The sequence below is a fragment of the Vicugna pacos genome, chromosome 7 (genome assembly GCF_048564905.1).
Source record: "Vicugna pacos chromosome 7, VicPac4, whole genome shotgun sequence".
NCBI classification, from domain to species: Eukaryota; Metazoa; Chordata; class Mammalia; order Artiodactyla; family Camelidae; genus Vicugna; species Vicugna pacos.
In genome coordinates this window covers 13,204,927-13,227,609 of record NC_132993.1, presented here as the reverse complement: position 1 = coordinate 13,227,609, position 22,683 = coordinate 13,204,927, and the positions used below count along the sequence as shown (strand labels likewise).

The 22,683-nt window shown below is 36.4% G+C and overlaps 1 protein-coding gene across 2 annotated transcripts in view; it reads left to right on the top strand.

The window, feature by feature from the left end:
* The window catches only part of IFT56 (intraflagellar transport 56), a 34,274-nt gene extending 13,413 nt beyond the window's left edge, over nucleotides 1-20,861 (top strand). For both annotated transcript variants that reach the window (XM_006210023.4, XM_031674647.2), the window contains exons 8-18: nucleotides 1,897-1,971; nucleotides 5,382-5,484; nucleotides 6,776-6,831; nucleotides 7,959-8,012; nucleotides 8,826-8,889; nucleotides 10,331-10,419; nucleotides 10,667-10,750; nucleotides 12,006-12,075; nucleotides 12,893-12,999; nucleotides 17,002-17,135; nucleotides 18,545-20,861. In XM_006210023.4, the coding sequence (XP_006210085.2) occupies nucleotides 1,897-1,971; nucleotides 5,382-5,484; nucleotides 6,776-6,831; nucleotides 7,959-8,012; nucleotides 8,826-8,889; nucleotides 10,331-10,419; nucleotides 10,667-10,750; nucleotides 12,006-12,075; nucleotides 12,893-12,999; nucleotides 17,002-17,135; nucleotides 18,545-18,656 (948 nt within the window). In that variant the 3' untranslated portion in view covers nucleotides 18,657-20,861. The remainder of the gene's footprint in view (nucleotides 1-1,896; nucleotides 1,972-5,381; nucleotides 5,485-6,775; nucleotides 6,832-7,958; nucleotides 8,013-8,825; nucleotides 8,890-10,330; nucleotides 10,420-10,666; nucleotides 10,751-12,005; nucleotides 12,076-12,892; nucleotides 13,000-17,001; nucleotides 17,136-18,544) is intronic.
* The last annotated feature ends 1,822 nt before the right edge of the window (nucleotides 20,862-22,683 follow it).

Genomic DNA, 22,683 nt, shown 5'->3' with positions numbered 1-22,683 from the left:
CTATGTGCGATCTTTACCACAGTCAATTTTAGAACATTTGTTATCTCAAAAAGAAACTCCTTGCCCTTAAGCTGTCAACCCTTATTCCCCTCTTCTCCCAGCCCCAAGCAACTGTAATCTACTTTCTGTCTCTATAAACGTGCCTATTTTATGTATTTCATATAAAAGGAAGCATATAATATGTGATCTTTTATGACTGGCTTCATTTACTTGGCATAATGTTTACAAGGTTCATCATGTTATAGCATGTTTTAGAACTTCATTTATTTTTATGAGTACACTACATTTCTTTTTCTAGTTGTCAAGCTGATGGATATTTGGGTTGTTTCCACCTTCTTCTTCTTATGAATAATACTGCTATATACATTTGTATACATGTTTTTGGACATTTTTTCATTTCTCTTGGGTATATACTTAGGAGTGGAATTGCTGGGTCATATAATAACTCTATATTTAGTTGAGGAACCGCCAGATTGTCTTCCGAAGTAACTGTACTAGTTTACATTCCTACTAGCAATGTATGAGTTTCAGTTTCTTTACATCCTCGTCAATGGTTGTTATTCTCTGATTTTTGTATTCTAGCCATCCCAGTGGATATGAAGTGGAATCTCATAATATCGATTTATATTTCCCTGGTGGCTAACGATGTTGATAATCTTTTCATGTGTAGTGAGTGCTGCTTACATTCTGTGCCCTGGGCATCTCACTTGCCTCACCCTTAGTCCTGGCAGGCCCAACCTGAGATCAAAGCTATCCTCATAATATTAAAAGGTTTTGTCTTTTCACTTTTATTCGCTTAAGTGTGCAGTGAAGTTTTCCAGAGACAACGTGATTTCAAAATAGATCGATTGCAGGTACAGATACGCTGATCTAGCTGTCATCTGTTAAGCCAGACAGTAAAGAGATTCACAAAAATGTGAAACAGTACCACTCTTCTTACATAATTTTTGTTTTGGTAAACACAGGGTTTTTTTTAAATGAAAATGTATTATTTGTGTTAATGTGTGATGGGTTTACTATTACTTTTGATTAATTGAATACTTAAAATTTCTGTTTTAATTTCTAATACAATAACTATTGATGGCTATAACCCACATAAACAAAATTTCTTTGGGTCCTTATACTTCTGAAGATTATAAAAGAGATCTTGAGATGAGAAAGCTTGAAAACTGCTGATCTAGCCTAATGTTACCAGGATGTAGGAATTGCTTCTGTGAACAAGAGAAGAGTTTAGTAAGAAGATTGCTGAACAGGCATGCACTCCCTTGTGACATCAGGTAGAACAAGTTTGTAGTGCTTAGTGAGAACAATCAAGAATTTAATTATTTTATCCAGAGAAGCTTAGCCACCCACTGATGGAAGTCAAAGAAGGAGGTGAGGAGGATTACTCAAAATTATAGGTTGGCAAGATGGGAATGGCAGGAAGCTGGGGAAGGGGCTTAGTGAGCCTAGGGTTGTCGGTGAAGACACTGTGGTAATGGCTGACCATTTGTTCTAAGGGGTGTTAAAGGAGCAGGATAACCCGATGCTATGAAAATTTAGGAAATAGGTGGAATGGTCAGATCAAAGAATCAACCTTAGTTGTTAAAAGTTTAGCTCCTTTAGCACATTTGACCCTGAAAGAAAAAAACTAACTCTCGTAGTCTTCAGACTTGGGTTCAGGTTTCAACTTGCTGCTTAGTATAAGGTTCAATCACTTAATATTTATAAGCCCCAATGTTCTCATCTGTTAAATGAGGATAGTAGTAGTTACACTGACTATTTTTTAGAGTCCTGCAGAACAAATGAAATAGCATGTCAAATTCTTTGTGAACTATAAGTCATTGTAATGTTTTGTATGTGATGGAAGAACTATACACTTGTCATTTTCATAAGCCTTTCCTTTTTTAATTTCAGGCAGAACTCAAAAGCTTGATGGACAACGCTTCTTCTTCCTTTGAATTTGCTAAAGAACTCATCAGGCATAATCTGGTGAATAATAGTTTCCTGTCTTGACTGACTTAAGTCCTACCCTACTTTGATACATCACAGCAGTTAGAAAGATGAATGTAGGGGATGTCTCAACAAGTCTTTCTCAACTCCAGGTGAACTCCTTGCTGTGGAGGAGAGAGAATGAGCTTAAGATATCAGATCCTCCCCTCAAGCAAATCCTTATACGGAGGGCAGGAATGCACACTTAACGTTTAGAAAGAAGTGTAAGGCAGCGTAGATCCAAGTGTTCATTTCAGCAAAGACAAAGGAGCACATTCTTTTGGGTTAGAATAAATGTGAAGGACATCCTGGTGAAAGCAAAACTTGAGCTGGGATTTAGAGGCTTCATTTGAGACAAAGACAGAGTTAGAGTGAGGGAGACTTATGTGAAAGGTTGTGAGCAGACTGAATTTACTAGAACAAAGTTTGCACTGGGCTATAGTGAAAAATAAAGTTTCACTTCGTGAGAAAGTAAAGGGGCGGTTAAGTTTAGGGCTGGATTATGATGGCCATTACTAAACAAAACCAAAAAAAAAAAGAGAGAGAGAGAGAGAGAGATTCAGATTAAGTTTGAAGTTTGATTCTATTGATCTCACAGTATAGTGGGTGCCGAGCGGCTGTGTTCAACTGAGACACCTGGGGACATTGAGCAAATTATTTAGTATTGCTGAGTTTCAGATTCCTCATCTAAAGCTGACAATAATAAAAATAACTACACCTTTTCCTTCTGATTCCTCTACATCGTTCTTTAGCACCAAGTCTCCTATTATGCCTGCTGAAAACCATGGCTGTTTTAGATTCTCTCCTCCCTTGTATCTCTGATATCTACTCCATCACTTAATCCTATTCATTCTTTGTTGGCAATGTCTTATATTTATTCCATTCCTCCTCTAACTCAGGCCTCTACCACAGATAAAGTTTTCTGTGGTTATTTTTTATTATGAGCTTCTGCCTCTAATCTTTTCACTTCTAATCGGATTTATAAATTAAAGCCAGATTAATTTTTGTGGAGAATGATGTGTTAGAGAGAGTAGTCTGGAAATTAAACTTGAAAAGAGATTAAGATGGGTTTAGGAGTTTTCATAAGAGAAGTGATTGCTGAAGAAAGGGTTAAAAACAGAAAAGTATGGTTTCAAGAGAGCATTTGTCTTTAAGGGGCTGGAGGAAAAATTAACAAATAACACAAGAAAGGGCAGGCAAGAAAAAGCACCCTGATAATGTACAGTTGACCCTTAAACACTTCAGATTTGAACTGCATGAGTCCACTTATACATGGATTTTTTTCAATAGTAAACACTGCACAATCTGAGGTTGGTTGAATCCTGGGATGCAGAGGAACCACAGATGTGGCTGACCAAACTATAAATCATACTCAGATTTTGACTGCGTGGAGAGACAGCCCCCTAAATATCCCCCACTGTTGTTCAAGGGTCAACTGTAATGTCATTAAAATTTTTTTTAATTTTTAGTTTAATTTTAAATTATACTCTGTTTACAGTTATTACAAAATAATAACTATATATTCTTTGTGTTGTATAGTACATCCTTGTAGCCTATCTTACACCCAATACTTTGTGCCTCCCATTCCTCCACCCCTGTATTGCCCCTCTTCCGCCTTCCCACTGGTAACCACAAGTTTGTTCTCTGTATCTGTGAGTCTGCTTCTTTTTTGTTATATTCACTAGTTTATTGTATTTTTTAGATTACACATATAAGTGATATAATACAGTATTTGTCTTTCTCTGTCTGACTTATTTCACTTAGCATAATGCCCTCCAAGTCCATCCATGTTCCTGCAAATGGCAAAATTTGTTCTTTTTTTAGAGCTGAGTAGTATTCCATTGTATAGATATACTGCATCTTCTTTATCCGTTCATCTGTTGATGGCCACTTAGATTGCTTCCAAATGTAATGTCATTTACAACTACACATTTTAAATAGACTTATAAAAATAATGATGGATGGACTGCAGCCCGCAGAGATTTTTATTGAATGGTTGGACTATGGTTCAGCTAACAGTACTTTTCTTAAAAGTTTCCCAAGTGGCTATAATATACAGCCAGAGTAAAGAACCTTTATATATACATATGCCTGGAAGATGCATATTAGCTAGTGACAGGAATTATCCCTGGAGGGTGGGATTAAAGAGAAAAGTGAGAATATGGAAATTTTCCTTTTTCCTTTTATAATACTATATGTAAGTTTTTTTTCCAATGAATACAGATTACTTTTATAGTTTAAACAAAACCTGAAAAATATTAAGCAATGTAAATTTTTGTTATTAGCATCAACTTTTACAGTCAGACCTGAGGTCAAAAGCAAGCTACATGATATACTTGCTTTGTAACTTGGGCAAGTTACTAAACATTGGTGAGTCTCCATGTTCTCAGATGTAGAATAAGGGAAATCACAGTACCTCCCTTAATCCTTGTGAAGATGAAATGAGGTAATGTGTATAAGGTGCTTGGAAACAGCATCCAGCATATAGCAAACATTCACTAAATAGTGCTGTTGTCATGCTGTGGCCATCAGTGTCAAACTGCAGGTACGTCACAGAGCAAGAGAACAGAGAAGTCCATTGAATTTCGTTAAAGAGGTTAATTTGTGACTTGTAGAGTAAATTTACTAGTGTGCAGAAAGCGGAAGCCGGTTTCCTGGGAGGTTAAGTAGTGAGAGGATGAGAAGAACGTTGAAACAGTGAGCCACATACTTATGAAGTGTGGCATTGAAAGAAAGGAGAAAAATAGGGTGCTATCCAGAGGGAACAGTGGCACCAAGTGGACGACTTCAAAAGCGCAGAAACCTTTGTGCAGGTTTAAACCCTTTGTCCTAGTAGGACCAGGACTAATGAAATAGAATGATTAATTCAGAAACAAGATCTAGATGGAGTAAGTGTTTATAAATTCCTTCGTGGAGTTTTTAACGTAGAATATCTGTCTAGAGAAGTTTCATTTAATTCTTGGGTACTTTAAGAATTTTCTGTCTTTCTTTATATATGTATATATATATATTTTTAACTATATATTTTTAAATTGAAGTATACTCAGTTTACAATGTTGTGTCAATTTTTGGTCTACAGCATAATACTTCAGTCATACATGAACATACATATATTCGTTTTCATATTCTTTTTACCATAAGTTACTACAAGATATTGACTAAAGTTCCCATCTGCAGTTCTTTTGAAGAGAAAAGGAAATGTATGCAACAGGGTTATGCCTTTATTCTATTTCTTATAGTTTAGATAAATATATTTTTGAAGCTCTCTCTATATACACATGATCTTCTTTCAGTAATATATTCATCCTTTCAAAGAATAATAACTGTTGTAAGTGACAGCTCGTTGAATATTTCCACCAGTAAATATACTCACACTTATCGCCATAATAACAGAGTTTCTCTGTCCTTAGGTTGTTTTCCGAGGAGGTGAAGGGGCTTTGCAGGTTTTGCCTCCCCTAGTTGATGTCATTCCTGAAGCTAGGCTAAACTTAGTGATTTACTACCTTCGTCAAGGTAACAGAAATTTGTCTTGGTCTTGCCTATAATGAGATATTTTAGAACATTTAGTTTCTAACTGAACTACTTGCTTAACTTTTAAATTCCATAATACTTCCAAAAAGTGTTTGCAGCAGGTTCATAGGACAGAACACACTCACTGGTATTTATTTGTTGTGCCTTTTCTCTTTGTCCTTGCTTTCCTCTTCTGTTGCTTCTAACCTTCTCCCTCTTTCTGTTTTTCTCTTTTCCTCTTATTTTTCTGCCTTTTGTTCTCTATTCATTCCATTTCAGTTTTTCTGTTATTTTCCCTTCTCCCTCCTTGTTCCTTCTTTTCCTTGTGTCCCCCTCTGTACAAGGTACATCTACTTTTTCTTGAGTCTTTTTAATCATTAACTGTTTTTTATTTGTTCTAGTTGTCTGCCTTTCTGTTTCTTTGTACCCCCAGCTTCTTGTGAGAAATATTATGATTCAAACAGAATGTGGTATTTGTTGCCCCTAAGTAGGGATAAAATTGTTAGACACATACCTAAAGCAGTCTTTTATCTAACAGTTATGAGTACAGGGTAGGAGCTGCCATGCATCGGTGCTGGCACTCTGTCACAGACCTTGGACTAACAGTGTGGGCCTTCTTAGGTGCATGATAGAAACCAACCAGACAACATATTCCTCTTCGAGGAAAATGTAAGTGTTTATTAAAATAAGAACATGAACTTGCAAATAGTTCTCTCTATTTGATATATAAGCACAGAGAAATATGCTTTTGGACAAGATCTAAAGAAACACCTTATATATATTATAAATTAATTTTTATTATAAAAATTTTCAAACATAAACAAAAGTAAATAGCACAAACACCCAAAATGAACACCCAGATGTTCATCCCAGATTCAATACTCTTCAAGAGATTGCCAGTCGCTTTTCATTTATTCTACCTTCCCCTTTTTTGTTGCTGAAATATTTTAAAGCAAATCCCAGACTTCATGTTACTTCATTCTTAAATACTATATTTATATATATATTTAAAATTAGTTGTTTTTCTTATATATTTACAATGCCCTTGACATACTACCCCCTCCGTGTATTCAGCTTGAACTTTTAGAGGCTTCATGGCTTCGTATGGGTTCCCTGAGGATATCTGGTTATCTTTAGGGTAAATTCTCAACATTGAACTTGATAGAGAGTTAGGGGATGAAAAAAACAAATCATACTTCCCATGAATGTCTGAAGGATCTTATCTTTTGGGGACTGTTTCAAAAGAGTTTGCTAGAATACAGACTAGTGTAGCTACTTATTTCTTGTGTTTCAGATGATGTACAAGAAGCTTATAACTTAATTAAGGATCTGGAACCCACTACTCCTCAGGTAATTGAGAATGTGTTATATTTTTACTAACCAAGTTCTGCTGAAGGTGGAATTTCAGAAAGATAGCTGGAAGGCATATTAGAGAAGGTTCCTACTTGTGGAGTCTCAGGAAAGGTCATATTATTGATCTAGGGATGTTATTTGAGACTTCTGATAGGAGAATGAATATTCTGGGCTTTTTGATACTTTTAAATTCCCACGTATGTGGTCATTTCCTCAAAAGGGTTGAGGTTTGAAAATACTGAAATCTAGAATTCTGATAAAACTAGGTATAGAAACTCACCTCGCTAGTATAATTAATTGTCTGTACCGTATCTTTGTCCCCTGCTGGGTTGTTGGCTCCTTGCAGTCAGGGACTGTGTCTGTATTGTATCTCCAGTGCTGTGCATGCTAGTGTGTACATAACGGGCATTACACTCACTGAGTGAAAGAATGACTGAAAAATATTTCCAGACCTCATGAAATCTAAACAGGCATATTTCTCAAGCGAATTAAAAGCTTCAGCATCTTTGGTACTGTTATTTTTACGAGCCTTCTTAAATAAAAATAGCACCCATGTAAAAATTGATAAACCTGCCAAGGAGGGTATCTTAAAAGTACAGAATCAAGTCCAAAGGGCATACAGGGAGGCAGCAGGACTCCAAAAGAGAGAATACCTTGCAAATGGAAATCAGAGGATATTTTCTCTTTTTTTGAAGAAAAGGATCACTGGCAAAGGAAGGTTATTATATCATTGGAAAGGGAAAATGATATATATGACATGGTCACAGAGAATGGTAGTGGCTGATAAGGTATAAAAATTATTGCATAAACATTTTATTGTTAATTTTTACCACTGAATTGAAATAAAAGCAAGATTTAACTACTGAGAGTTTCCACTGAGTTTTTCTGCTTACGATTGAGAATTTACAGATATGTTGAATTCTGTCATGTGGACACTTTCCTGGAAACCAAATGAAAGTCTCCTGATTCTTTTATTCAAACCAGGGATAGAACAGAGAAAAGTGATTTGGGAGAACTTTTGATAATATATATAAAGCATTGAGTTGACGCAAAGAATGAATTTGGACAATATCTCATAGCTTCACATTTCTTTTAAATTAACTAGTGATATTCCACATTTCCAGGAGTATATCCTCAAAGGAGTGGTCAATGCAGCCCTTGGCCAGGAAATGGGTTCGGTGAGTCTAAAACCACTAGTAATCTATAGTTTGCAAAGTTACCGTGTATGGAAAAGATCAAAATGAGTGTCGAAGTTCAGCCAGCAGTATGCCTTCAAATAGGCTCTTCCTTTTATTTCTCCATATCCCCCACCCTTTTTTCACTGACTCTTTTTTTAACCTTGCATACCCCTGAGCTATAATTTTGGCATCTGTAAAATGGGAATAATTGTTTCTCAGGGAAAGCTTTTTATAAATACTAAAACACTGACTAAAATTAAGCTCTTATTCGTCTGAATATGGCATAGTAAGTTCTTTTTGGAACAAAGTGGGATACAAATAAATCTTTTTACCTCCAGCTCACTCCAAAGTGCCTCATCTAGGAGATAGGTAATAAAGAGCTATTGAATAAATCAATTATTTCAGTTAATAAATACTTTTTGTTATAGCCATAGTTCCTACCACAATGTCAGATATATGATAAAAGAGCAATAAATATTTTGCTCTATTTCTTAAATGAATGAATGAATGAGTGAGTTCATTTAATGAAGGTAATTTTAGGACCAGCATTGGAGATTGGATTTTTTTTTCTCTTTTCTATCTGACTCTGAGTAGGTTTAATTCAATTGCAGATGATCATTTTCTGGTTGCTTATGCTAACACAAATTAGTACTATTATTTTGAGGAGGATTTAAAACAAGGGTATATGTTAAATCCTACCAAATATGTTAAAACCATAGGTATAATTCAAATTATATATTTTCTGCTTTTACAAATTATATATTTTCAGCTTTTGTATATTTTCCTCTGTATCAGCTCTGCTTTGTTTTTCAGAGGGATCATATGAAAATTGCCCAGCAATTCTTCCAGTTGGTGGGAGGATCAGCTAGTGAATGTGGTATGTCTGAAATCTGTACTTAGGAGCATGATTCATAATTGGGCTTGGTCATATAATGACTGGTGAAGTTCATTCTCTGTCCAGGGGTACATCTGTTAGGCTTCCCATTATGAAGTAGGAACTCAGACATAGGAGAGAGTATTGGATTAGCCCTTCTTAGCATTTCAGCTAAAATGGGATAAGAAGATATAAAAATAGAGGAGAATAAATACATTCTTTGGTTCATAAGAGTTTTAAAAATTTGATTCTGTTTTTGCTTTGAAATGGTAACTTTTATTGATTTTTCAAGAGCTCTTAAGGTATAAAACTTTTGCTGTGTTGTAGATATTTTTTCCAGTGGGTCATTTGCTTTTAACTTTGTGTATGGTATTTTTTTCCCACATAAAAATATTTAAATCTTAAGTTTATCTCTTCTATAATGATTTCTTACATTGGTATCAACCTTAGAAAATGCTTTCTTACCCTTGAGTTATTGTAATATTCACCTATGTTTTCCACCAGTAGTTTTATGGGTTCATTTTTATTATTAAAGTATTGATCTCATCAGTCAAGATTCAGCGTAAGATTTGGGACAGGGCTCCTAGTTAGCCAGTATGAACCAATATAGCTGTCTGTACCAGTTACCAATGGCCACCATCTATTGTGATGAACAGTGTTCATGCTGAACTGGCTATTAAATACTTTAATCACCTCTGGATATTCATTTTCTTTCAAATATTTCACCAAAACCATTTATTGAAAAATATCTTCTTTCCCCATTTCAATGTATTAATATAATAAAAATTTATTAAGGTGTTGGGGATACAACAGGAAACAAAACTAACCAATCCCCCTACCCTTTTGCCATGTACAGTCTAGTGGGACAGACTATAAACATAATAAATAGATTATATAGTATATCTAACTGTGATAAGTGTTATGGGGGAAAAAATTGAACAGAGTAAGGAGGATTGGAAGTGAGAGTGGCCATGGTGGGATTTTATACTAATCCTCTGCTACCTCAAAGAGCAATCTGTTATCAGACAAAAAGTTGGTCAGGATCAAGAACAGATGGTTCTGCAGCAAATAATTCCTCCATTTGAGACTGGAAGTGTAGGTTGTCTTAGACGAGTAATGATGGAGACTAAGCCACATTAGCCGAGTGTGCAGGTGTTGGGTGAGAGAATCAAAGCCCTGGAGAAGATCCGGGGAATGCTGTAGCCTGCAGGACATGTGTTCATTTTGGATTCTGAGTTAACTGCAAGGGAGATTATTAGTCTCAAGTACTGTGGCCTCCATCATGCTGAAGTTTTGTCCACTGAACAGAGTCTATCATTTCAGAGTCTAGAAAGATATCTTGAAATACATTCGTATCTCTAAATTATAAAATAACTCAAATCTCAGCTAAAAAGAACTTTCAGTTTCATGAATACACCTGGTTTCTTTTCTCATTCCATTTCAGATACAATACCAGGGAGGCAGTGCATGGCTTCATGTTTCTTCCTGCTTAAGCAGTTTGATGATGTTTTAATTTACCTCAACTCATTTAAGGTCAGTATAGAATTTCCTGGGTGACTTTGTACACATAATATGCCAGAGATAAGATTCTTTTAGAGATGACCCTTTTACTATGGTGTTAGTAGTGGCATCAGCTAATTGCTTAAGATTATTTTTGTGTTTATCTGGTAAAACTGATGTTTTTATATTTTATTTGTTAATGTTCAATGTGATCTGCAGTCAAATGCTCTACCCCTCAGCTATACCCCACGATGTGATCTGTTCTTGGGATGTTTTTCAGAGTTACTTCTATAATGATGACATCTTTAACTTTAATTATGCCCAAGCCAAAGCTGCAACTGGCAATACCAGTGAGGGTGAAGAGGTGGGTACCTGCTTTTGAAGGCATTTGAATGATTCTGTCTAAAAACGTTATTATGTTTTTCTTACTGAAATTAAACATTTAAGGGTAAAGGAGTATTAAAAGTTCCTTTGTTCTTAGGTTACATTAAAAACTACAGTATAAATAGACATACAGATTTTATAACCACATTAATGTTTCTCTTTTTTGGAGAAATTGTATAAAAAGTAGCTCACAGCCAAAAAAAAAAAGGTGACAATGAATATATGTATGTTCATGTATAACTTAAAAATTGTGCTTTACACTGGAATTTGACACAACATTGTAAAATGACTGTAACTCAATAAAAAAAGTTAATAAAAAAGTAACATACATGGAGAAAAGTATACAAATCAAAGTACACAGCTTGATGAATTTTTAAAGTGAATATTCCCAAACATACCAAATAGCATGAAATAGAATATTATTATTGTTATTATTATTTTAAAGGCAGATCAGTTCTTTGTTGTTTGGAAGGAGGTAATTAGGTTTATTTATTTTATTTATTAATTATGGAGGTACTGGGGATTGAACCCAGGGCCTGGTGTGTGCTAAGCGTGCGCTCTACCACTAGAGCTATGTCTTCCCTCCTTGGGCTATTATCATAACCCTAGAAACCCTCTCATATCCGTTTTGAGTCAGTTCCTTTCCCCCAAGGCTAACCACTGTCTTGACTTCTAACTCTAAGATGATGATCTGAATGATCCAGAATAATTCAACTGAATTATTTGATTCAATTTTATTACTCAACAGATTATTCAACTTATTCAAATTCTAATTATTTTCCAATTTCTGTTACGTTTAGAAATGATCTTTTCATCATCTTTGGCTGTGAGTTATTCTAAAACATGTCTCATGATTTTCTAGTATGTGTGTTATCCTTTCCAGGTTATTTTATTTTGATTTCTAACTGAATTGTTATTGTGGTCAGAGTGTAGTCTGTATAACACCGACCCTTTAAGATCTGTTGAGATTTCCTTTATTGCCCAGTAGCATGTGCAGTCGTTGATTATTCTATTCAAATCTCCTATATCCTTGCCAGCCTAATGTCACTTTGTGATATCAGTAACTGAGAGAAGTGTGTTAAAGTCACCACAATTTGTCCTTCACTTTTCTTAGCAGCCTATATAGAATTTGGTCATTGACAGTGCTTGTTAATCATTAACGTAAGGCATGATATGGATATTTTTACTGCAGAAGCATCTTCATGTTTATCTTTTCACCCTTTTTCCTCCTGCAGATTTTCCTTTTAATCCAAAGTGAGAAGATGAAAAATGACTACATTTACCTCAGTTGGCTAGCTCGGTGCTGTGAGTCTTCTTTTAAATGTTACAGAGAAATCCTCTTTCTCTTCTCTGTTGCATAATCTTATGGATGGAGATTACATTAAGTGTCTTCTAATTTTGTTTTGAAGAATGCATAACCACTGAAATTAAGTGTTGTTAGTGCTACTCAGTCCAGGTGCCACGCACATATTTTATTAGTTTAGTTCTAGCATATGACATTGACCTAGCATGAACAGGCCTAAATGATGCCAAGTTCTTCCTTAGTCCCGTTAAAACTTACAGAGTCTCCATTTTTTTGTTTTGTTTTGTTAAATGATACTGTTCTGCTACTTTTACTTTTTCACTGTGGTGCAGGCCTGAAAAGTGGTAAAATGTCAAAAACATAATTTTTGTTTATTATATAACCTATTCTCTCTCTCTGTCTCTCTCCACTATCTTTTCTTGCTCCTTTTTTTCCACTTGGATTTAAAATGTTCTCTGAGATTTTGACATCATGGGAAAATTTCAACAATTAGATATTCTAAATGAGGCTGAAACTATATGAGTGGGATTGAACGAGTGATAGGTGAGTTTTAAGCAGATCAGCAAAGTGGGAACTACTAGAAATCAACCCAACCTAAAAAGATATAATAATGCGAATCCCAACTTAAGTATTTTAAGTATAATAGAGTTCTAATGGGAAACCAGCTTTATCAATACCAAAATTGCAAGCTTTCCATTTAAGAGCTGTTTACCATTACTTCGTGTATTTGTAACATAGAACAAAATCCATAGAATAGCAAGATGCAGCAGTGTATTTTTTGTACGTTTAAGAAGTATAAATCTTTGCTTCTCTTTGTAGACATTATGAATAAGAAACCAAGACTAGCCTGGGAACTTTATCTCAAGATGGAAACCTCTGGCGAGTCCTTTAGCCTCTTACAGCTGATTGCTAATGACTGCTACAAGGTGAGTCTGAGTGAGACCTAAGGGGAGACTGAAGATCAGTATCACATTGCTGCACTGACTAGACATGAGGGAACCTGTCATACAGATTAAACGGCCATAGGTGAGGGGAATCGCATAGTGATATCAGAAATGTCATCCCTTTTATGAATGAACTGAACTCAGAGGCAGACAGGATCTCAGGGTTTTATATGTATAAATGAAATATGAAGTAATATATATGAAATAGTGATTTAGAGAGGAGGTTTTAGATTTCTAAAGGCTGTGAATCTTTAGGTACCATGCAAGTAGAGATATTCATCTGGTAGTTGGAAGTTTGATTCTGAAACTCAAGAAAGATATTCTCTGGCATTGAAACCAATTTGGAGAAATCATCACCATTTCCATAGTCATTGAAGCTCTGATAAACGGTGAGACTACCCAGGTAGGAAGTAAAATGAGAAGAATAGAGAGTTGCAGACCAAACCTTCGGGAAAACCACGGTGCGAGTGGTAGACAAGAAAGACAAAGGAGCCAGAAAAAGAGAATAAGAAAGCAGTCAGAGGTAGTAAAGGACTAGCTCTGTGTGTGTGTGTGTGTGTGTGTGTGTGTGTGTAGTTGGAAAGGCAGGGAGGAGGGAGGAGTTCAGGGCCCTAACCTATAGATTAAAAGCTTTTTAAAAAATAAGCCTCAAATTCTGTAAACTCCAATTTTTTGAGTATTTCTTCCTGTCCAAAAGACAGGAAACATAAGGTAAAGAGAGTCTAGTATCAAATTAATCAATAATAGCTCATTTCAAAGTGAATCATTACAAACATAAAGTGAATCACCATCAATAGAAAAGGTTTTCAAACATAAGAAACTTGAAAATGTTTAATAGGACTTGGTAGATGGCAATGACATTAAGTGGGTTAGGGAAGGCAGAGGGAAAGAAAACACTAAAGACAGGAATTCCGTTCAATTTTAGATGTATTAAGTCTGAAGTGTGTTTGGGGCTCCCAGGTAAAGATGTTACATGTGGGAAATTATCAAGTGAACCTGGAGCTCCGGTGTTCATGTGAGAGGTCTGGATTAGAGATATAGCTTTAGAAGTTAACAGTAGTTCATGGTGGCGGTGGCAGTGGCGGTGGTAAGAGCAGCAGCAGTGGTGGCAGCAGAGTATAGGAGACAAGGACATTAACCAGTGAATGGGGAGGAACCACGTGGAACACCAGTGTTTAAGGGATAAAAATAGAAAGAAGAGTCAGTGAAAGAGACAAAGGATGAAGATCAACAGAAAGGAAATAAAAGAGCCAGGAGAGAGGAAAAAAAGTGCTTTTCATCACTTTTTTTCTTTTTCCTATTTTACCAACTGCCAAGGAAGGAGAATGTCAGATCTGCAGCTAGATGAAATTGCATGATGCAGGAGAAAACACTGCTAGGTAGAAAAGAGAATCCGATTAGGAAGCAGATTCAGTGAGAATAACGTGGACTACAGTCTTTTAAAAAACTGATGCTGAGGATAAGGAGGAAAATGGGGTGCTAACTTAAAAGGGAAAACAGGGTTAGGAATTTTGGGGGGGATTTATTTTTACAAGTTGAGAGAGAGTTCTTTTTCTTTTAAAATAGTGAGTAAGAGTATATGTTTAGGCAGAGGATAAGGAGCCATTGAACAGAGACATTAAATATTCAAGAGAGTGGGAGCATTTTTGATGGAGTGAGGCCCTAGAGGAGGTGAAAGGAGGGTGGGCTTAAGATCCAAGGAAGGTAACAGGCTTGAAAAACAACTTGACATTACCTAGTGTTTCGGTGGTCCCATGACCACCCAGTAGTTCAGTGATTCCCTGGAAGGACTCATATGACTCAACATAAACTTATACTCACAGCTAAGATTTATTACAATACAGAAGAAGCAGGGAAAAGATACATACAGGTGAAGACTAGCAAAGTCAAGCACAGGCTTTCTTATCTTCCCTCTATGCAGATTGCACAGTCACAATTTTCTCCAGCTGCAAACAGCAGAGATGTGTACAGGACATCCTTGTCCAGGAAAAACAGAAGGGACAAATAGAATAGAAATGGCAGAACTAAGTTCTGACATATCAATAATTGCATTAAATGTAAGTGGTCTAAATATACCAATTAAAAGACAGATATCGACAGAATGGATAAAAAAGATCACCCAACTATATGCTCTCTATAAGAAACTCACTTAAATCTAATGATATAGGTAGGTTGAAAGTAAAAGGATGGCAAAAGATAGACCATGAAATAGTTATGCAGTTTCTTTAACAAACAAACATACACTTACCATATGACCCAGCAGTCACACTCCTGGGCATTTATCCCAGAGAAATGAAAATCTATATCCACACAAATAACCTATTCACAAATGTCAATAGCAGCTTTATTTGTAATATCCAAAAGCTGGGAACAGTCCTTCAGTAGGTGGATAGTTAAACTGCGGTTTAGCGTGGGATGCTACTCAGTAGGAAAAGGGAACTGTGATCATGAGCCTGACTCCATTCTTGACATTTGACTGCTGACAGCTTTTAAGCTTCACCCTCCCTCTTCCCCTTGTGCCGCATATCTGGACACAACGATAAGAAGGCCTGGGTACTTCCTTCTCTGGCACCATTGGGTGACCAAACGACAAAAGCCCTGCCTGTTCTCAGGAAGCCTCACCCCAGCCCTGTGCCCTAACCACAGGACAGCCCAGGCCAGTCTCCTTACCTCGCTCTCCCAGGCCGTTTTGGGCCTGTTTGAGAGGCCTGCCCTGCTCCCCCAGAGACCTCAATTGTGTAAGTAAGAAAACTTTTCATGTCCTCTTGGTACTTGTGTGGCATCATCCTTCTTGACATCCAAACCAAACTTTGGGTGGAGGTATCTCCTGCCTTTTCAGAGTCACATAGTAAGAATAAACTATTGATACATGCAATAAGTTGGATTAACAAAGAATAACAAGAACATTATGCTGAGTGAAAAAAAGCCAATCTCAAAGGGTCCCATACTGCTTGATTTCACATACATAACATTCTTGAAATGACAGAATTACAGAGATGTAGAACAAATTAGTGATTGCCGGAGGTTAGGGATGGTAAGCTGAGAGGAGAGCACATGTGACCGTAAAGGGTAGTACAGCTCTGTGGTGATGGATTAGTTCCAGATCTTGACAGCGGTGGTGGTTACATGAATCTACATGTTTGATTAAATGACAGAACTGTATACACACGTAGTGATGTCGGTTTCCTGGTTTTGATATTGTGATATTGTACTGTGGTTGTGTAAGCTGTAATGGGGGAAGTTGGTTAAAAGGTACATTGGATCTCTCTGTACTGTCTTTGTAACTTCCTGTAAATTTATAATTTTTTCAAAATAAAAAGATTTAAGACTTCAATAAAATTGGTAACACTATAGATTTATGATTGTCTATCAAGAAAACTCATCTAAGCAAAGTTTAATGATATTCAGCATACTCTACAAGCCCAGGGAAATGTGTTGTATATTTGGGAAAGGTGTTTATCAAAATGAACAAAATGTTTAAAAGATTTCCTGTTTAGAGTAGGAGTCAGTATACATCTAGGCATTCTGAGACTTTTGGGACAAGGGAAAGACCATCCTCTTGGGGTTGAACATGATCAAATTAGCCTAAAATGAATGATAGTAGTCATCTACAAAATGTATTGAAGAAATTTGAAAGATAGCCAGTTCAAATCACAGTCATCAGAGTTTATCCTCAAGATTAAAATATAAATAGAAGAAATGAAAAATGCATTGATTACAGCATAGTTAGACTATACATAGGAAAAAATGTTATATTTTTGAAAATTAATGAAGGTAAGGGGATTTAAATTGAACCCATAAACATAACATTGGTTTCTTCTTGCTTTAATAAGGTATTGAAATGTATCTAATTTGCTAACTGAAAATGTCATTATCCATTTACTTGTTTCATGATGTGGTTCTGTTTCATGGTGTCTTTACATTTAGTTTCATTGTTTGCAATCCCTTGACTGCAAATATACCACAATATTTTCTTTTATTCAGATGGGCCAGTTTTACTATTCCGCCAAGGCATTTGATGTCTTAGAGAGGCTGGATCCCAACCCTGAATATTGGGAAGGCAAGAGAGGTGCCTGCGTAGGCATATTCCAGATGATCTTGGCCGGGAGAGAACCCAAGTAAGTAGACAGACAGGAGACACTACCTTGTGCATTTGCTAGTTCCTGAGGGATGGGAAGTGGTTTTTTTGGATGATATCTTCTGAAAACTACAAATTATAATGATGTTTTAGAATGATGAATGAAAGTTTAAGTTTTCTATTTCTATCTGATCTTTTTCTTCCAGAATGTTATTTTATAGAATCACATCATTCTAAACTATGTGTATTGGGGACATTAAGTATACTACAGCTCTCAAATATAAAAGTAATACATATTTGGCTTCAAATGACTTTCCATTTTCATAAACAATGTCTTTTCAATCTCTTCCACTCTTTTCTTTGCCTATTGGCTTTTCTCTTGTGTCTCTTAGTTTAGACCTCAAAAAATTAGGAATGGAGTAGGTGTAGTTAATAATTTTTTTTTCTTTTGCCTTCTTATGTTCCAGGAAATAATGAGACATTAGACTACATAAAATTAAGTGGCTTATAGCTCCATTTGTAGTAAAAGTTAAAATACTTAAAATTAAATTCAGTTTTCTAAAAATAATTTCATGGAATGTATTTGTACTGGTATGTGAATAGTATGATGTGACTATTTTATAAGTAAACAATCTATCAAAAATTACTTCCTGCTTATATCTACTTCCAGTCCTAAATAAAAGTTTAAAGAATTTGGGTAGGTGAAAGAAGATGCTTGAGGGAAAAAAATAGAAAATATGAGAGAACCCTGAGGGAAGAGGGTCACTAGGCAGTCACCTATAGACTTAATAAGGTAGTAGGGAAGTTTTAGGATGCATTCCTTAAAACATGAGTTTTCATTTTAATTATTTAAAATATAAATACTGGGTATTTGCCAAATCTTGGTCCTTAACTTTCCTCTCTTCCATATTTATTAATATATTATTTTTCTTGAATAAATCACCTACCCCTGGCTTTGTAAAATTTTACAGATATGGCAGTGACACCCAGCGTAACGTAATTATCACCTTAACCAAAGGAGAAATCTGAGACTCAAACAGAAGTGACTTGTTAGTGTGGAGCTAGAATTTGAACCCAACTCTTTGACCCTAGCTCCTTAATATACACTTTCTACTCTGTCGTGCAGAATAAGCGTAGAAATGGAAATACTGACGTTACAGTAGGACAAAAAGATATTATATATATGATATATATCATATATATAAGTAAACAAGGGAAGCTTGGGTTGGTGAGGACTTCATAGAATTTCCATTTTACTCTGTCACCCTAGGAATAGGTGACAACGTAAGATAAAGACTAGGAAGTCTGTAATTGCTTTATGAGTGCACAGTGAGAGAGAGGCAAAAATGCCCCACAAGAAGGATGGGAAGGACCTAGTGACCTGTTTCTTTCACTTGTCAGTTTGCATTCTTTATTGAAACCCTGCGTCCTGCCCAATGCTTTCCACAGAGAGACCCTACGAGAAGTGCTCCACTTACTGAGGAGCACGGGTAACACGCAGGTAGAGTACATCATCCGGATCATGAAGAAATGGGCCAAAGAGAACAGAGTGCCTGTCTGACGCGGCTCCCGAGTCCTGAGGAACCAACCAGTCAGCACTTTGGCAGAAACTTGGAGTCACTTTCCTCACGGCAGCGTAAGGTGCGGGGCTGTTTGAGTCACATTTCCTTCCTCGCTCTTTGAGCCTGAAGGTCGCGGCTTGCTTAGGCCTAGCCTCTTGGCCTGGCCGAGCGCAGTGCTTGGTCTGTGCTGTGGCTCCTGAAAGATCCGACGAGCAATAAGACTTTGGACTTGTCTGGTGCCTTTCTTCCAAAAATACTCTTACGTACTTTCCTGACTTTAAAGAGAATGGCATAATTTTTAAAATATATATTAGCATTCCATGGCATTTTCTCCAAGCTGCAATAACAATGCCTTTGATGCTCAAGGGTCACCATTATTCTATCTTAATTTTAGCCATCTATGTACGTTATTCTGTTTACTGGGGAGTTCCATAAAAGGTTTTGTATTGTATCTTTGAATCTTGGTCGAGGAGAGGTTATAAATACTTATATCATTCTAAGAATGGCAGCAGTATCCTTTATCAAACTGGTCAGTCATTAATGGATAAGAGGCCGACAGGGTGACTGTTGCAGTGGTTGAATTCTTGATGACATTACAGTGGAGTAACATGAGTACTGCAGTTTTTTAAAAAGGTGAGTACAATGAAAAAAATGTGTGTGGGACATTTAAAGGTATTCAGGAAACGAAGTATGAAAATCTCATCAGTCACTTCTCCATTATATTTTAGGTAACATAGCAGGTTAGGTTTTTTCCTTCATGTATCTTGCTGAATAAACATCAATTTTGAAAGTAGGGCTACAAAGATTATTTATTAATGTAATGGTAATAATACATATAATAGTGATAATACATGGATCGTGTAGAGCCCTTTGAGGGATCTCCTAATGGCTGGACTCTTTGTCCTAAGTTGTATTCCAGCCCAGTGTTTTCTGAGCTCTCACAGCGTAAACCTATTATAAAAAAGAATTTTTAGGCTTACAACCTATTTTCAGAAAATAGACCTACGTGTTTTTTATGTACCACATTACCTTTGTTTCTCCATTATACCATTTTTTTTCTATTAGTAAGGTTCCAGTATTACAGGTGTAGTGAGTGCAGAGCCATTCCTATCTAGCATGAGAACCGAAAGTCATAATTCCTTGAACACCAAAGACAAGAATTCCTATAAGCACCATGTCAGTTTTTCCACCTATACCCCCAACATCCACTGTGGATGAAGAAGTTGTACAGAATGGAGGCGGGAACATGGCAGGGTCCGAGCAGCTGAGGGGAGAGGGTCAGTGACCGCAGAGAGCCTTTGCCTTCAGACAGTTGCAAGAGGTTCTCTTGGCTCTGCTCAAGAAGATGGCCAGTTTTCCAGTCGTTTATTTAGACTCAGATCTAATCAATTCAGAGCACAAATCAAAATAAACTGGCCTGAATAACTGAATTTTAGAGAACACAGTTGTATCATTTTTAACATGCCAAAGCTTGTGTATCCTCATTATGTTGTTTCTATTTTTTCAATAATTGGTTCTCAGCATCTAAGGTACCAGGTGGGTGAGATCATGACAGAACCTGCTGTAATCTTTAGAATCCTGGTGATTCTAACTTGCTTCACTTAAAATATTAGGAAACATCATAGTAGATAAAGACACATAGAACTTTTCAGAGGTACTTGGCAATGAATTTTGTCTTCCAGTCAATTGCTATTATTTTCAAATTTCCTATACTTGGAAAGCTTTTCCATTGATGGTGATTTACTTTTAAATGAGCTTTTGTTGAACTTAACACTCTAGCTTCTTCCTGCCATTTTCCTATCTTTTGAGGAAAAAACCCAGATATTCCCAAAAGAGCAATTCTCAGAATTTTAGATTAACCTTTTGAAAAGTTTTTAATCTATAGAATTGAGCCAAAAAAAAAACCAAACCATAAGGACTAGTTAAAGAGAGATACCATCCAATTCTGTTAAGGACAGCTCCTTCTGAAACATCTTAGCAGGGTCTCAGGATTTCAGGGTAGTGCTGCACAGAGAGGGGAAGGTCCAAGCCTAGGAATGTAGTGCAGGGTGCATGGTTCATAGCATCAGTGTACACTGTATAATCTGTAGCAGATACTACTGGCAAATGGAAAAATTTTTAATTATTTTTGTACTTCAAAAGAATTATTATATTCCACTGTAACATTCCAATTAAAGTTTATTGTTTGGTTCTTATTTACAATATTCTGTTGATTGTGGTGAGTGCAGCTTCTGAGTATGTCACGTGCCTTCTCTCCTGTCTTTCCTGATCTCAGAATGAAGGAGGAAACACAAAGGTTTAGGCTCCACAATTTATTCTTTATGAGAGGAAAATAAGAAGCCTCATCCACCAAGGCTTGTGGTTCCTGCTCAGTCATATCAGGTTTGACTCTTTACTGAGTTACAGCCCATTCCAGAAGTTGTTTGACCGGTGCATAGTATAATGCTTCACACATAGAAAGCTCCCAAATACTTGATGACTGAATAATTAAATTTATAGTAACTGTAGCCAAGACATGGAAGCAACTTAAATGTCCATCAACGGACAACTGGATAAAGAAGTTGTGGTGTATACACACACGCACACACACACAAAATGGAATACTAATTAGCCACAAAAAAATAAAATAATGCCATTTTCAGCAACATGGATGGACCTAGAGATCATCATACTAAGTGAAGTAAGAAAGAGAAAGAAAAATACCATATGATATCATTTATATGTGGAATCTGAAAAAAAAAAAAGGACACTGTTATGTACAAAACAGAGACAGATTCACAGACATAGAAAACAAACTTATGGTTACTGGGAGGGGAAGGGGATGGAAAGGGATAAATTGGGAGTTTGGAATTGGCAGATACTACTATATATAAAATAGATAAACAACAAGGTCCTACTGTACAGCACAGGGAACTATATTCAATACCTTGTAATGGCCTATAATGAAAAAGATATATATATATATATATATATATATATATATATATATATATATATGTGTGTGTGTGTGTGTGTGTGTGTGTGTATAAATGAATCACTATGCTGTATACCAGAAACTAACACAGCATTGTAAATTGACTATATTTCAATTAAAAGAAACTATATATATATAGTATCTGGTAGAGCAGGGGCCTTGGGAGACATGACCTCATATATTCTGGTTCCCATCTAATTATTGTTTCATGGTGTGCCAAGCATATACCAGGTGCTAGGGATGCAAAGATAAATAATGCACAGTCCCGATCCTTAAGGAGCTCAGTCTAACAGAAGTATACACAACTAAACACAATAGCGTGTGATTATTGTCATCGAGAGGAACAAACTATTGAGAGATAGAATAAGACAATGGGAATGTTTGGATCTATGTCAATGGGACACCTACCTCATTTGGGAGAAGCGATCAAAATGGATTGTGCAACTCAGCAGCTGGCAAGACGCCCAGGCTTCTGCCTTGTGTGTAGCACGTGCAACATACATCCAAGCACACAGAAGCCGAAGGCCTGCTTTCCTCCTCTGTGGCTTGCTACACTTAAAAAGTTGCAAGCTAGTGAGCTTAAATTACAAATAGTTATATCTACTTTCTAATGGCAAAAATGAATTAGCTATTTACTAGTTCTGAATTTATGACTCCCTTCGTGGGATAGTCATCTCTCTTCTTCATCCTGTAAATACTTCTAAGATTTTTATGTGTTTTCTGCTAACATTCAAACAGTATTCTGCCTATTTAGAGATGCTCTCAGAGAAGCAGAGCTAGAGATCTGATGAAGTGCCCGTAACCTCCCTCAGCTCTGGACTGCAGGCATGTGTGAAGGTATCAGACAGCACACAATAAAATGGTAGGTGACTACTGTCAGCTGATGTGTGCGTATTGAATGTAAATAATCAGCTGATGTGTGCATGTTGAATGTATATAGACAAGTTTGTACCTTTTTTTTGCATCAAAGCCCTCTCTTTAAATAAAGCCTGATATCAAATACAATAGACACTGCCCCGTAGCCAGGGCAAAGGGAGGAAAGGAGGCAGACA